This window comes from Sphaerodactylus townsendi, linkage group LG08 (genome assembly GCF_021028975.2).
Source record: "Sphaerodactylus townsendi isolate TG3544 linkage group LG08, MPM_Stown_v2.3, whole genome shotgun sequence".
NCBI lineage: Eukaryota > Metazoa > Chordata > Lepidosauria > Squamata > Sphaerodactylidae > Sphaerodactylus > Sphaerodactylus townsendi.
The window spans coordinates 100,814,327-100,831,286 of record NC_059432.1 but is presented as its reverse complement, the minus strand read 5'-3'; the positions used below and the strand labels follow the sequence as shown (position 1 = coordinate 100,831,286).

The 16,960-nt window shown below is 45.1% G+C and overlaps 1 protein-coding gene across 1 annotated transcript in view; it reads left to right on the top strand.

Annotated features, from left to right (window-relative positions):
* NAALADL2 (N-acetylated alpha-linked acidic dipeptidase like 2) overlaps window positions 1–16,960 on the top strand; it is a 530,968-nt gene that overhangs the window by 484,562 nt on the left and 29,446 nt on the right. Inside the window, exon 11 of the mRNA XM_048504877.1 lies at window positions 1,948–2,041. Within this exon, the coding sequence (XP_048360834.1) occupies window positions 1,948–2,041 (94 nt within the window). The remainder of the gene's footprint in view (window positions 1–1,947; window positions 2,042–16,960) is intronic.

The following is a 16,960-nucleotide window of genomic DNA, read 5'->3' as shown; positions in this document are numbered from 1 at the left end:
AGCACACACAAACAATTAGTAACCTACTCTCGGGAACCTGTGAGAACCTGCTGGATCCCACCTCTGATTAAGACCAATGGGAACTTTCTTGGGGTGGGGTGGCTTTTTGTGGCTTTTGCTTCCCCACATCACATGAAAGTCCTCATGGGAACGTAAGAGCAGAATGACTGCAAAGCTGCATCCGGGCACCTGGTGCTTAATGTAATGTAAGACAATGTAGTAACTCTTTCAGCCCCCACACGGTTCCCCCCTCTGTTGTTATAACTTTGATACCATAGTGGTGTTTCATTCGGGTTCATTTTATCCAGGGGAATTGATGCCTGTCGCCTGCAGGGGAATTGATGTCTGCTGAGAGATCTCCAGCCACTGCCTGGAGGTTGGCAGCCAAATGTTTGGCCCTCTCAGTGTCTTCCTTTTTTAGAAGAGCAGGACAGGCAACGGCAACTCCTTGGTCCAAGGGGCAGCAAATGGACTTGGTAGCAATAATATACACATATTTAAAATGTCATATAATATTAGTTTTCTAGTCCTGTGCACCATGCAGGATGGAGATTGCTATGAATGTTCAAATTTATTGAGATCCGAACCAAGAAATTATATTTTCTCCTCACAAATAATAATATAATGAAGTGGAACAGACTTCACATCATTGGTCTTTGAATGCTGGGATACATCCTTCAAGTGGGCGGGCTTTATCTGACGCTAACTAAGCTGTACCTTCAGCATCTTGAGTAATTGGGGGGAAGAAAAAAGGAGAGGTAAAACTGGAGGCTACTTTTGGCTCTAGCCTTTTTTGTCATTAAGTTGCAGCTAATTTATGGTGACTTTATGGTGACTGTATGAGACCTTCAGAGGTGGTTTGCCATGGTTTGTTACTGCTTCATAGCTTTCTTGGTGGTCTCCCATCCAAGTATTAACTATGTGATCCCACTTAGTTTCCGAGTTAGGAGAAGGTTGGGTTTACCTGGACCCTCTGGGTCAAGGCAGTCTGTTACTTAGAATGACAAAGATACTACAATGATGCAGCTGGCCTCCACTTCGGGCCAGGGCCTTCACGGCTCTGGCCCCTGCCTGGTGGAACACTCTCCCTCCAGCTGTCCGGGCCCTGCGGGACCTGGGTGATTTCTGCAGGGCCTGCAAGACTGAGTTGTTCCACCGGGCTTTTGGAGAAACCAGCCGCTGAGTGTGCCCCCTCCCCTATATCATTGGGACCCGTTACTAGGATACGTGGGTCCTTAATACTATCTGGACCCGCTACCTCTCCTGCCCCCTCCTAGGAGGATTAGGTTTTAGGTGGGAGGTCATCTTAGGACAACTGTTGTTTTCTGAAAGTATTATATGATGTTTTTATCTGCAATTTTATGTTATACATCGCCCAGAGCCCTTCGGGGATGGGGCGGTATATTAAATTAAATAAATAAATAAAAATAAAAATACTCTTCCCTTTCAACGCAAGGGTGCATGTGTTTGTGCGTGTGCGTGTGTGTGTGTAACTCTTGCGCAAAACTTTTCAGTGATTCCCAATTGATCTGTGACAGATAGAACATTGGCAACTACGTGCACTAGCAATTAGCTGATAGCCTTCATTGAGAAATACAGTAATGACATACAGCGAGAAATTCAAAAGTTCAGCTTGGTGCCGACAGCAAGCGTTGGGTCCGGGCAAGGTGAAGGGCGCTGTTCCAGATGAAACGTTCACCTTGATCGTATGAACTCTGATCGATGTTGGCGAAGTGGTATTGCAAATGGACTGGTGGATCCATTCATTTTGATGGAGGGGGTGATTCAAAAACACATTTATCTCGTAAGCTATAATGGCTCATCAATGGAAATGAATAAGGAAGCGTGCTGTGTGTTCACGGGCGCAGGCGTTAGACTGCGGATGCTTAATTATGAAATAGGTTAGAATTCTTTTGATCACTGACTTTGCTGTTATTTTCTTTCCAGCTGACGGGAGAAGTAATTTTGCAAATTGCCAGCAATCCAGTCTTGCCGTTTAATGCTCTGGATGTTGCGCTAGAAGTTCAGAAGAGCCTAAAAGGTAGGGTTTTCCCCCCCTCTTTTCTCTGCTGTACTCATAGGAATTTCAATTAAAGTAATTTTTTCCTTGGCTGTTCAGTGGCGAATCTTGCCTCGTCTTCGCCAATCGTGTGCCAACTGTATTATTTTAATTTGTCGACCCATCGTGTGCCAATTTTATTAGCCCCAAATGCTTTGTGTTCCATGCGTATGTTGTAAATTAAGTATCGTTTCAACCACCCTAATAGGGACACACATTGTTTACATATCCGAGCTAAGCAATAATTAGTGTCGATGTCTTGCCAAATGATGAATTATGCCACTGGAGCAAATGGCAAGGTTTTTTTTCTCCTCCTGTGCCACACAACCTCCCAATGAGAGGGAGGAGGAAGGAAGGGACGCTGAACCCACCAGTTCTCATGAGCGGTGTAATTTCCCCAAGTTGAAAACTGGCCATCCCGCTTATTTATTGCAGCACTTCACGTTGGCAGCAGATCACTCCATCTCGCCTCTCCTCTTCCAGCCAGTAGGAAGAAGGATAATTTAATGCCAAATAATGTGCTCTAGTTGATTTATCAGCTAGTTTTTGAGCGCTCTGCGTTAGAAATGAATGACCTTGATCTGTGCATTTGGATGAGAGAGAGAGAGAGAGAGAGAGGAAGAAGAAGAAGAAGAAGAAGAAGAAGAAGATTTATATCCCTCCTTTCTCTCCTGTAGGAGACTCAAAGGGGCTGACAATCTCCTTGCCCTTCCCCCCTCACAACAAACACCCTGTGAGGTAGGTGGGACTGAGAGAGAGAGAGAGTCCTTCCTCAGTCAAAGCAAACAGAGTGAGGTTCGAATTCTGGGAAGCAGTTCAATTACTTGGTCATCAGCTGACAGTATTCCTCAGACCAATGTTCCTCTGTTAAATAGTTGGAATGGCCAGTCCCAGCCCATTGGGTGCCATCTTGGAAATATGGAAAGTCTAGTCCATCAGCTGAGCAAGAGATTACAACATAAGAATGAGTGAATGACCCTGATTCACTTCCTCTTAATATCCATTTGTATATTGTGCCAGTAGTTTCAGTATTCCCCTTTTATGGTTAATTTTATAGATTAATCAATGGGCAGAGACTGGGGTAACTCTGGTTAAGATTGCCTATCTATCTATCTATCTATCTATCTATCTATCTATCTATCTATCTACACACACACACACACACACATGCAATTAGTTCATACAGAGGATGTAATTTCTATATACATTGCTATGTATTGACCCACAAGTAACATTGGAACATGTACATTTTATGGAAAGAGTGATTTGTGAGGAAAAGAGTAAATAAAGTGTGAGGAAAGAGTAAATAATGCAGCTGTGAAGAACCATGGATTCAGTTCAAATGAAATTAAAATGGTGATTTAGGGGTCAAAACAGTAACAAAAAAACCTGTCAAAAAGTATTGGAGAATTTTGTAAATTCAGTAATTTCTTTTTTGATGTTATGCATCAAAGGGTGGTGCTGTAACAGATGTGGACATTGCCTCTGAGCATCTACACTAGAGGCAAAGCGAGGGGAAACTGCGCCTGGGGCGCACGCATGCCCTGCACCCCTGCCGCAGAGCCTCTGGCTCCTGTGCTTCCCTGGAACACCTCCAGAATGCCCACGCCCCCCTACATGGTCCGGCCACACCTCCACCGCAACTTCATCCGGGGCATTGCGCCCCCTCCTACCCAGTAGATGCTACGCCACTGATCTACGCAGTAAAATTTCGTCATTTTACAGAACTTTCCTTCCTGTCCCTCCTTTCTTCGAATGTCCATTTTGATAAAAAAAAGAAACTGGTGTGAAACAGACTTCAGATTCTGAAAAAAGAGGAAAATAAATTGTTGGATTTCAGAGAGCAATTGTATAAAGAGTAACCAAGATGCTTTTTCTTAATAATGCTATGCTGAAGGATCTACGCACGTGTCATTCCAAGACTCCCAGAAACCAACTGCTCAGAATTGGTTTGGTGTTTATTGATGTCCAAAGATGCAGAAAAAAGCAAGATCTTTTCTGGGGTTGGCTTAGAAATGCAGAGGTTCGGGAGGGGGGGGGAGGTAAAAATAACACTAGGACATGATTGTTGTTTCAAAGCATGGTTCATTGCTGACTTTTCCACCAATCACAAGATACCTGCCGCTGGCCGTTCTCTTTGAATCTCTAACAGGGCTTGTTGATTTAATGTGGCATTCTTTCTGAGCTCTGGTTAATTCATTAGTTTCAGACTCTTCACTCCAAGGAAAGAGAGACTTATTTTCACGGCTGTAATACCACCCAGATAAACTCTCTCGCTTCTGTTAACTTTGCAATTTTGTTTAATGAATTCGCCTGCAGCTCATACATCTCCTGTATCTCTAAGATCAGTTTCATTATACGGTTACATCCCTCCCACATAGATACTTTTCCCCCTTCTCTGCCTGATCTTGTTTAGAAGGCTTCTTGTGAGACCCTCTCCAAGATTTCAATACACACATTGCTTGTGGCACATAGCCGCATCTTTGCATGACTCTACTATATTCATTAGAACCCTTTTTTGTTTCAGGGAGGTTTTGAAGCATCTCGTGTCACCTGTCCAACAACATGAGTGAATGTAACATCTTGACTAGGGTTACTAGTAAAAGTGGTGCATTCCTGCCCTGAGCACCCATTGCCTGCCACCACTTCAGTCAGCAGTGGGTGAAAAACAGTGTTCCAAGCATGATGATGTCACTTCTTAGGAAAACCCAGAAATGACAGTTGAAGCTCTAGGAATTGCCAGAAACTCTGTGGTTCTACAATAGAGATTTCAGAGATTCCTAGAGCTACCTCCACCACTTCCGGTTTTCCCCATGGGTGACATTATCATACTCACGACAATGCCCTCCCCCATATTTCTGTCCCCAACCCTCCAACTGGCTGCCAGGCCCTCCTTTATATGTACAGGGTTGGATTCTGCAAATTCATTCCATTAACAGTGAGGCTTTCCTGTGGCGCAGGTGGCCTTTCCCCACTTCAAGAAGAAGAAGAGTTGGATTTATATCCCCCCTTTCTCTCCTGTCAGGAGACTCAAAGGGGCTGACAATCTCCTTTCTCTGCTCCCCCCACGCAACAAACAGTCCATACATACCGGTAGTATGTGGAGACACAGGCCGTTTCCGCACGGCCACACTGGGGGTTGGGTCAGTGTACATAACGCCGACCCAAGCCCCCCGGGACCGTTCGCACGAACGATCCCAGTCACGAACGGGAAGATGGTGCTGCAGAGCGCCATCGTCCGATCAGCCTACCTTCTCTGCGACCGTCTGGCATGTCGCCGAGGCCAGGGGACATGCCCCCCCTGCCCTGTGCAACCTCTGGAGTTGCAGGGCAGGGGGGGCATGTCCCCAGGCCTCGGCAACGCACCGGACGGTCGCAGAGAAGGTAGGTCAATGGGGAACGGGGAGGGATGGCGCCTTCCAGCCGCTGCCGTTCACACGGCAGCAGCTGAAAGCCGCCGTTTTCCAAAAACCTCGGGGAGCAAGGTGGGAAAATGGTGGCTTCGCGCCGCTGGGGAGGAGCGATGGTGGCGCAGCTGCGTTTTTGCTGTCCCCAGGGCTCTGTATTTGGCCCCTGCGGAAAGGGCCACAGTCTGTGAAGTAACACCAAGGTCCTCATAGGTGAATAAAGAGAACCAGCTGCACACATTTTTATTATTCTACATTTGTTATTTTTTATGCTGTCCAACCTGACATGAATCGAGAGGAATAATTTCATCTGGGTATTTTAAGTTGTTAAATAAATATAACTGAAGGTACCAGGATAGGGAGTTTGAGAGATGCACAGTGCTGATTACTTAATGTGATGGACTACATGGGAGCTAATCATCTGCAGCATCTGCCAGCGTGGTGGTGAAATTTATTCTGCGGTTCCCAGCTTCCCTGGATTGTCAGCATGTCCAAATACATGGTCAAATTCTTACCTCTGTGCTAAATGACTTAACAACAATCCTGCCAAATCAAAACAAAGGTTCAGACGCGTTCTTTTTCTCACAAAGGGTAACCAGAAGCCTCTGGAAAGCCTAACAATTGGGCAAGATGGACCACCCCAGAGATACTTCCCCAACAAGCTGTATTCACCCACCCTTTGGCAATCATATCTAACAGCCATGGATAGACTTATCCTCTCTCAATTTGTCTTGTCTCTTTGTAAAGCCCTGACCTGGACAGTCCGGATTGATTTTGATTTTTTGCCAGATCTCACAAGATAAGAAAAGGGCTTGGACAGATTTATGGAGAAGAAGTCAATCTGTGGCTACCAATCTTGATCCTCCTTGATCTGAGGTTGCAAATGCCTTAGCAGACCAGGTGCTCAGGAGCAGCAGCAGCAGAAGGCCATTGCTTTCACATCCTGCATGTGAGCTCCCAAAGGCACCTGGTGGGCCACTGCGAGTAGCAGAGTGCTAGACTAGATGGACTTTGGTCTGATCCAGCAGGCTAGTTCTTATGTTCTTATGTTCTTATGTTCTTATCAGCCCTGCTTAATACTTACATGGGAGACCACTGTCTCATTCCTTGAAAACCCTAGGTTGATGTATGTTGGCTGCAACTTGACAGCACATATCTTTGCTGTGGCAGCAAATTTCTCCACATTTATTATGTATCTTTCATGCACGTGCACGTGTGTGCGTGCGTGCGTGCGTGCGTGTGTGTGTGTGTGTGTGTGTGTGTGAGAGAGAGAGAGAGAGAGAGAGTATCCCGAATTGACTGGCACTCAGTTTCATTGGGCGAATGCAGTGACCAAGGGGCATTACCATTTTGTGAAATGGTCATCTCTATTAAATTAAAACCAGAGATGGGATCCAACCAGTTCTCAACACTTCTCTAGAAGCGGTTACTAACTTTTCCTGAGTGCCGAGAAGGGGTTACTAAAGCAACCTCCCTGCCCAATAGGGACTGGAGGTGTATGTGTGCGGTGGCGCCACTGTTTGAATCCAACCACCATCGGAACCTGTTATGAAAATTTTTGGATCCCACCACTGATTACAACCCCAGCTCTATGCAAATATTTTTTTCCCTCTGGCTGTGTTTTTGAAGTTAGCAGTCTGTATCATACAATACACCTACAGTCATTCAGTAATTTAAATCTACAGACTGTTCCTTGAAAGGGGACTTTAAATGAACTGAATAAACTTGCAGCTATGTTTACCTCAGAAAATTAGGGATATTGTTACCAGGGCTGTACCAATCACATTACCATGTAATGCTGGCTTGAAGAGACAAGGAGAAGGGTGATTTATCTCTCGAACGAACACAGGAGCTGCCACTGGTGGGGCATCTCATTTGGCAGTCTCGTCTGAAACATCTTTCGAAATCATCCCAAGGATGGGGGAGGAGGGGAAATTACAAACGTTATTTCACTCAAGGGGGAAAACAGTAACACTTTTATTATTCTGTCTTTCCCATTTTTTATGCCACCCTCTCTGGCGTGAATCAGGATGAATGATCGTGTCTGGTTATTTTAAGTTGTTAAATAAATACAATTGGCGGTACCAGAAAAGGGAGCTTGGGAGATGCGCGCAGCTGATTGCTGAATTATATGGAGGAACTTTCATTCCGCATGCTGAAATTAAGTGGATTTTATTCACAGCCTTGTTATGCCGGATGGATATTTATTCGCTAGGCTTGGATTGAATGCAGTGACATCTCTCAGCATAACCAATTGCTTTGATAATGGGCACACCAGTGGATTTTACACTTCCAAACTGGCCTTTGAACATCCTTACATCAAAGCAGTCTTGTTTGCTAGATGATAATTCCAGTGGACATGGCAATGAGAAAATGTCCTACACCTAACTGACCTGTCACTCAGCCTGAGCATATTATGGGGTCCTCTCCCCTCTGTCATTCATCTTATAGGATCCTTGCAGCAAATAGGGTTATGGAGAACGGGTCATGGCCAAGTGGCAGAGCATACATTAAGTTCAACTTCTGTCCCTGGCATTTGCAGTGAAAATAGCAATTCTAGGTAAAAAAAAAAAGAGTAGGAAAAGAAATCCTTCCCCAAAACTAATGAAAATCTAATGCCACATAGAAACTCAGTTCAGATATATTGCAAAACTATAGCTTAATAATGCATTTATTTACTTACTGGCGTTATGTATAGCCTGTCTTTCTCACTAAGATTCCCCCAATTTAAAACTACGCAATGGGAACAGTGTAAGACATGTCATAACCAGGGTGATCATGTTTTGTTACAATGCACTAAAAACTGTATAAACCATGGCATACAAGAAATGCAAAAAAGTCGATTACAGAAATTTGAAAACAATGAAGTAAAAACAAGATACTGTGTACAATAATAGTGCCCTGGATCCTTTGTGAAAGTGTCATCCTAGATCTAGTATTGTATTGATTATGTTGTACACTGCCCAGAGCCCCTTGGGGATAGGGCGGCATAAAAATATATATATATATATAGTGTGTCCCTAAACATCCCAGTTCTAATTCTGACTTGTTGCTTGGTAATAACCTCACACATTCCCCAGCTTTAGAGATCCTGGCCATAACGGAGATTATGAAATATGGAAACCTGGATTTGTGTAATCCCCCGACATTGACCATAACTTTCAATTCAAGTCCAGTAACGACTTGAAAGACCAACAAAATTGCTACTCAAAATTTGTTCTGCTGCCACTAAATAGCATGGCTGTCTACTTGAAACATAGTTTGAAATGGAATGGAGCGGACAACGCGAACTAGTTAAATGTATCAATATTTTGATGCAACTTAAGTAGGGTTGCAACTTACCCAGCAGAGGTCACATGTAGGCCTGTTATCTGCCATCAACACTGTTTTATAGCGTTTTGATGTTCAAATTTAATCATGTTAACTGTTTGATAAATGTTTGATAAATGTTATTACCTTGATTCTGTATGTTGCCCTGAGCTGGCCCTTGGCTAAGGTAGGGCGGAGTATTAAGTGTAATAAAATAAAAAATAAATCAAATAAATATTGTCACCTATGCCCTGAGACATTCATCTTGGACCCAACCAGTTGCTACTCGGTAGACAGCAGGGAAATATTTCGAGCCATCTCTGCAGGGCAACTGCTTGTGTTATCGTTTTCTCCTTTCACTGCTGATGTTATGTCTTTCTGGATTGGACACAGAGGAAATTTCCGGTCAGGCATCACACAGCAAATGGGATGGCATCTCAGTAGGACATAGCCATGTTTTATGATGGTGTCAGTCTGGGCAAGCAAAAATGCTTTTTGCCAGAACTGCCTAAAAAGTACTTGAAATGACCAGATTCTTTTTTTCAGCCTTGCTGAAAATATCCATTTTAAGAACTGTGAACAGACTTAGCTTAGCTGTAATCTTTGAGAACTGTTAATACCCATTACTGTTGCATTTATGGAGCTTAGAAAAATGAGGCCAAATCAGTTTCAGTATCATGTAAAGCCATACAGGTAAACAACATTTCTACCTCTTCTTGGCTCCTATCTACTATTCTTTTCTTATTTTTACTTCCTTTGAACCCACCCATAAGAAAAAAAAACCCTCCCAGGAATTATGCACCATAAAATTGATCCAAGAAGACATTAACAGTACACAAAACCATTGGTATCAAATTCTTATTATAGCTTCAGCATTCAGAACTGCAGGGTTGTATATCTGTAGGTCAAAGCAAATTTTTCCCCCATTTCATTATCACGCTGATATGTTCTAGCTGGTTGCTGGTGCTTATTAGCCAAAAGCAGAGAATCTTGGAAATGGTTAGAGATGATTACTGAAGATTAGAGAAGAAGAAGAAGAAGAAGAAGAAGAAGAAGAAGAAGAAGAAGAAGAAGAAGAAGAAGAAGAAGAAGAAGAAGAAGAAGAAGAAGAAGAAGAAGAAGAAGAAGAAGAAGAAGAAGAAGAAGAAGAAGAAGAAGAAGAAGAGGAGGAGGAGGAGGAGGAGGAGGAGGAGGAGGAGGAGGAGAGTACTTTTGGATTTATATCCCCCCTTTCTCTCCTGCAGGAGACTCAAAGGGGCTTACAATCTCCTTGCCCTTCCCCCCTCACAACAAACACCCTGTGAGGTAGGTGGGGCTGAGAAAGCTTCGAAAAGCTGTGACTAGCCCAAGGTCACCCAGCTGGCATGTGTGGGAGTGTACAGGCTAATCTGAATTCCCCAGATAAGCCTCCACAGATCAGGTGGCAGAGCTGGGAATCAAACCCGGTTCCTCCAGATTAGATACACAAGCTCTTAACCTCCTTACGCCACTGAAGATTAGAATTTTTTTGTATCTCTATGGCTTTGTTTTTAGGTTGTGTCATCTTTTGACGTCCTCACCTGGTTAGCCTGAACATGTTACACCTCAAACGTTAATCAGGGTTGGACCTGATTAGTATTTGGATGGGAAAGCACCAGGGAAGTCCAGGGTTGTTACACAGAGGCAGGAAATGGCAATTACCTTGAAAACTCCAAAGGGCTGTCAGATGTTGTACAGCACTTTCTACCACCATGATCTTTTGCTATAAAGCTAACTGACTTATGAACAAACACCGTGCATCTAGATCAGGGGTAGGGAACCTGCGGCTCTCCAGATGTTCAGGAACTACAATTCCCATCAGCCCCTACCAGCATGGCCAATTGGCCATGCTGACAGAGGCTGATGGGAATTGTAGTTCCTGAACATCTGGAGAGCCGCAGGTTCCCTACCCCTGATCTAGAGTTTGCAGGTGAGCTGTTTAGCAGCTCAATCCAGTTCACTGCAGTGTACGGAGGTGGCACAATGAAGGCATCACCATGTTGCCTCCAAAGGAGCTTTGACCATTGCAGAAGGGAAGGAAATCAAAATCCCTTCTTGCTGAATTGCCCTATTGCCAAAACAGGCTTGAAGATCAGGGGACCAGCATTGCTCAGGCTGGAAAGCTGGTGGAAGCTGACTAACACCAGATTAACCCCCAGGAGTGTCCTGGCCCACCCACCCATCCTCCAGCATCTGATCAGGACACCAGTGCAGGTCCATGGTGGCCCTGACTTCCAGGTTTCACCACCTTGGAGCTGAGGGGCAGCCGGCACCTCTGTCGCTGCTGCTGGTGGGGTTGCCCCTTGCGCTGGTGGAAGGGGCAAACATGTTGGTGTGGTCTTCCCCTGGTTCCACACCCCAGTCCCCCCAGTCTGAATTATGCTGTAAGTTAATTAAACATACTTTGGGACATGTGATCTATGTGTTCAGCAAGCAGTTCAACAGTTGTACTTTACTTTATTCTCCCTCTTTTTTCTCACACTGTCTCTCCATAAATATATGATGTGTGCCAATTAAAAGTTTGTCTAGTTGGGAAAGCATACTAGAATAGCTAAACAAACTTTGATGAAAACTCTGGAGGGGGAGACCGGTGGGTTTACCCTGTATTAGTTGATATTACATGTCTCAGTTTCAATTTTTGGTTCAATGGGTCTCTCATTTTGAGATTCTCAGCAGAGAGAGCTAGAACAGGTTTATTTTAAGACTACTTTGGTCTGTGCATCGCAGTCTTTGGAGGAAAAGAAACCCCTGGAACAGAATCATAATGATCTAATTCTAGGACCTGTGAAAACATGGAACAAATCTCAGTCTTCCAATGCCTTATCTATATCACCTTATGCAAGGATGCTGTTTATGAGGGAATTCAACTCTGAATGATCAATTATTATAGATTTCACAGCTGCCAGATCTTTAGCTGGTTGTTGGCCATCATTACAATTCGAGCCTCACCCAGAACAACAACAACAACAACAACAACAACAACAACTATTATTATTGTTGTTGTTGTTGTTGTTATTGTTGTTGTTGTTGTTGTTATTGTTGTTATTATTATTATTATTATTATTATTATTATTATTATTATTATTATTATTATTATTATTATTATTATTATTATTATTATTATTATACACATAACAACACAGCACAAGTGTCTGGAATTCATCTCTGAATATCGAGTCCTTCCCAAGGACCTAGGATATTAGAGGTATTTGTGTAGAATATGTGCAGTTCCTAGAAGTGCTGCTTTCTGCAGCATGTGGACTGATGTTCTGTCCAAGTTTAGGCTTTCCAGATATTTTTCAAGATTTCTTGGGATTCCTCCTAGAGCACCGACTACTAGTGGGATTACTGTTGTTCTTTTTTGCCACAATCGTTCAACTTCAATTTGTAGGTCCTTGTATTTTGTGATCTTTTCCAACTCTTTGTCCTCTACCCTGCTGTCAACTGGCACAGCAACATCTATGATCCAAACATGTTTTTTCTCTACCACTGTTATGTCTGGGGTGTTGTGTGCCAGGTGTCTGTCTGTCTGTATTCTAAAGTCCCAGAGTATTTTTGCTTCTTCATTTTCTGTGGTCTTCTCTGGCTTGTGCTCATACCAGATCTTGCTACAGGGCAGGCCGTACATCATCATCATCATCATCGTCGTGCCGTCAGCCGTTGCCGTGCATTAAATTAAGTCAAAATTCGTCGTCGTCTGTCAAATTGCCGATGCCAAGGTCGCCGTCAGATGGATTGTTGTTGTTGCTGTTGTTGTTGTTGTTGTTATTTATACCGCCCTCCTCCGAGGGGCTCAAGGCGGTGAACACAGAATATATAAACAGAGCACAAAATAAAATCAATAAACTACCAGGAATAATTAGATTATAGCTCTGAACATATTAAAACCAAACCCCATTAAAACACAGCATTCTAATTACAAAACACGATACATGGCGTCCCACAACCTAAACCCCTTAAGAGGGGGGGATGGCAGGGTCCACTGATGTTATAAGCGGGGGCTATCAGCGGCCAGCTTCCCCAAAAGCCCGGTGGAACAGCTCGGTCTTACAGGCCCTGCAGAACTCAACAAGCTCCCGCAGGGCCCGGACAGCTGTAGGAAGAGTGTTCCACCAGGCAGGGGCCAGTTTTGTAAAGTAGCAGCAATAACATCCAGACTATTATGGAAGCAAGAGATGTCCATAATTCCCACACTGGAGACAAATGTCCTCTTTGTATTGTCAAAGGCATTCACGGCCGGAATCACTGGGGTGCTGTGTGGTTTCTGTGCTGTGTTCTAGCAGCATTCTCTCCTGACATTTGGCCTGCATCTGTGGCTGGCATCTTCAAAGGAGCAAATGTCCTCTTTCATATTTTCCTTCCGAACAGTTCAAGGGACATGGTTCTTCCTCCTTCCTTCTTATGCTCACAACAACCCACTGAAGATGGTTCAAGATTGCCTGACTCAAGATCACCCAGCAAACTTTGCTTATTTATTGCAAATATTATTATTGCACATTATTTCCTCAGACTCGAGGCAGTGAACTAAAAGTTGTGAAGATGTCATTCATGTGTCCATTCATTAAAAAAAACGATGGCCAGATGACAGCCCAATCTGCCAGAAATGTTCACCTTTCCCAAAGTGCCCCCTGAAAAAGAACCAGCTTACGTTCCTGGGGAAGGAGCAGCAGTGGTGTAGTGGTTAAGAGCAGGTGTACTCTAATCTGAAGGAACCGGGTTTGATTCCCCGCTCTGCTGTTTGAGCTGTGGAGGCTTATCTGGGGAATTCAGATTAGTCTGTGCACTCCCACACACGCTAGCTGGGTGACCTTGGGCTAGTCACAGTTCTTTGGACCTCTCTCAGCCCCACCTACCTCACAGGGTGTTTGTTGTGAGGGGGGAAGGGCAAGGAGATTGTAAGGCACTTTGAGTCTCCTACAGTAGAGAAAGGGGGGATATAAATCCAAACTCTTCTTCTTCATCATCAGTGTAGCCACTGACAGTATTGTGATGTGTATCCATTAAGAACTCTAGAGCATATGCTTAGGTGAACTCCAAAACGTTTAGGGGAGAATAGTTCAGATTTATACCCTGCTTTTCTCAACCCTAAGGAGTCTCAAAGTGGCTTACAAACTCCTTCCCTTTGTCTCATCACGACACCTTCTGAGGTAGATGGAGCTGAGAGAGAGCTCTGAGATAACTGTGACTAGCCCAGAGTCACCCAGCAGACTTTGTGTGTAGGAGCAGACAAACAAACCTGATCCACCAGAGTGGAGTCTGCCACGCATGTGGAGGAGTGGGGAATCAAACCGGGTTCTCCAGATGTGAATCCACCACTCTTAACCACTGTGCCACGCTGGCTCTCATGGTTGTGCAGGACAACTTTGAAGTCCAATTAACTTAATTAACACTACACGTGACCTGATTTTGAAAATTCTCCAGAATCCTCTGCAGCACTCAGAGCTTTGGAAGAAGACACACATCCACCTGTTTAAACAGGAAGTGTTTTCTGAAGTCAGAATGCTTGAAAACAACTGTTTGAATTAATTAAATTTAAATGCATTTGAAAGTTATCAAAGACTCCAAGGAGATAGCTTTTTTTGAAGCTGCTCAGGTAAATGTGCAATAGCACAATTTGCTAAATGAAAACTACCACTAAGTGGTAGAACAAAAGCCACCTTTCATAGTTTCTTTTTCATCCTACATCATAGCTAAACCCAGCCGAATCAAAACAGGTTAAATAGTGCAGATCTACCCTTGGGTTTCAGTCTGATTAAAATTGAATCCGCTGATTTGAAAATTCGTTCCGATTAATTAAACAATTAAAGCTTACAGTCGTCTGTAATAGTTGAAGTCCTCTGTAATGCTCTTCAGGTTTGGATCCCACAAACCACCAATGGAACAACCTGAAGAAGAAGAAGAAGAAGGAGGAGGAGGAGGAGGAGGAGGAGGAGGAGGAGGAGGAGGAGGAGGAGGAGGAGTAGGGCCAGGCTGCACTCGCCAGCTCCTCCGGGCAGTAGAAGAAGAAGAGTTTGGATTTCTATCCCCCCTTTCTCTCCTGCAGGAGACTCAAAGGGGATTACAATCTCCTTGCCCTTCCCCCCTCACAACAAATACCCTGTGAGGTAGGTGGGGCTGAGAGAGCTCCGAGAAGCTGTAACTAGTCCAAGGTCACCCAGCTGGCATGTGTGGGAGTGTACAGCTAATCTGAATTCTCCAGAGAAGCCTCCACAGCTCAGGCGGCAGAGCTGGGAATCAAACCCGGTTCCTCCAGATTAGATACATGAGCTCTTAACCCAGGGGGGTAACGAGGCAGCCCTGGGCAAACTGTAGCCCTGGGCAAAACCTGAGTTGGATGCCCCCCCCCCCATGGGCGGCCACTCCACCAAGACCAAAACATTTTTTTGCACCAGGACATTGGTGCCTGCAGGGGGTGCATTTTTAGACATATCAGCACCAATATTCCAGCATATCTTCAGGAGACTGTTCTTATGCTACTCCCCAAGTTTGGTGAGGTTTGGTTCAAGGAGTCCAAAGTTATGGACTCCCAAAGGGGGTGCCCCATCCCCCATTGTTTCCAATGGGAGCTAATAGGAGATGGGGGCTACAGTTTTGAGGGTCCATAACTTTGGCCCCCCTGAACCAAACTGCACCAAACATGGGGGGTCCCATCATCTCCAGATGATACCCTGAAATTTTGGTGCCGATACAACCAAAAATGCACCCCCTGCAGGAACATCCTAGAAATTTGCCCAAGAATCTTTGTTCTGCATTGAGTTTTCTGCATTGCTGTCAATGGGGGTTGCAGGCTGTGGGAGGGGGCACATTTCTGAAGGCACAGTCTCAAAGCTTTCAGGGTCTCATCAGGAGACTGCCCTAATGATATCCCCCAAGTTTGGTGCAGTTTGGTTCAGGGGGGCCAAAGTTATGGACCCTCAAAACTGTAGCCCCCATCTCCTATTAGCTCCCATTGGAAACAATGAGGGATAGGGGCACCCCCTTTGGGAGTCCATAACTTTGGACTCCCTGAACCAAACTGCACCAAACTTGGGAGGTAGCATAAGGACAGTCTCCTGATGAAACGCTGAAATTTTGGTGCGGCCAGCCTAAAAACTGCGCCCCCTGCAGGCCACAAATGGAAAACCACTAAAATACCCAAAAACGAACCCAGAATTTTGATGCCCCCCACAAGGTGATGCCCTGAGCAGCTGCCCACCTTGCCCAATGGGCATTACACCAGTGTCTTAACCTCCTACGCCACTGCTGCTCCGATCTTCCCTTCCCTCCTCCCAGAGCCCAGGGAAGTTTATTACTGGGAAGTGTGTTAATCGCTGCTCCAACTGGACAGCTGTTAAGGGCAGGGCTGAAGCGAGGGGGGAACTGCATCCGGGGCATGAGTGCGCCCTGTGCCCCCGCCACGCCCTTGAATGCCCCCACCATACCCCTGCCCAGGCCCAAAACATCCCCACCATGTCCCTGCACTGGCGTGCACCCGGTGCATCATGTACTTCCCGCCCCCTCGGTGCTACACCACTAGTTGAGAGACACCCATCCTGCTCTAGCATGAATGGAACTCCATCCAAGGAAGAGAAAGGAGTAATTATTTTCCTTCTTCCGCTCCACTGCAGCCATCAGTCTGTGCAAGTCCCTCAAACCCTGTAATAGAATTTCCAGGATCAGATTACCAGGTGAGAACCTGGTGAGAACATGAATGGAAGGTGAGAACATTAATGCTACTTTCACCTATTCAATCCAGGATCCAACCCTAGAATGTAGAACTGGTGTGTCTTGGACTTTCTGTATCTTAATAACTTAATAACACCCCATATGTCCTTACACGGCCTCTTCGATCGGTAGAGGCCAATTTACTGGTGGTCCCTGGCTCCTCGATGATGCGGCTGGCCTCCATGCGGGCCAGGGCCTTTACGGCTCTGGGCCTGGCCTGGTGGAACGCTCTCCCTCCAGCTGTCCAGGCCCTGCAGGACCTTGGTGAGTTCCGCAGGACCTGTAAGACGGAGCTGTTCCGCCGGGCCTTTGGAGGGACCAGCCACTGATAGTGCCCCTCCTTTTTTAGGCCCTTACGTTCGGGCCGTTTGTCATGTAATAGGACTCGCCGCTCCTCCCTCTAGGGGAGGGGACTTTGAAAATTGAGTTGCTGGACGCCACTTATCTTTAAATTTGTATTTAT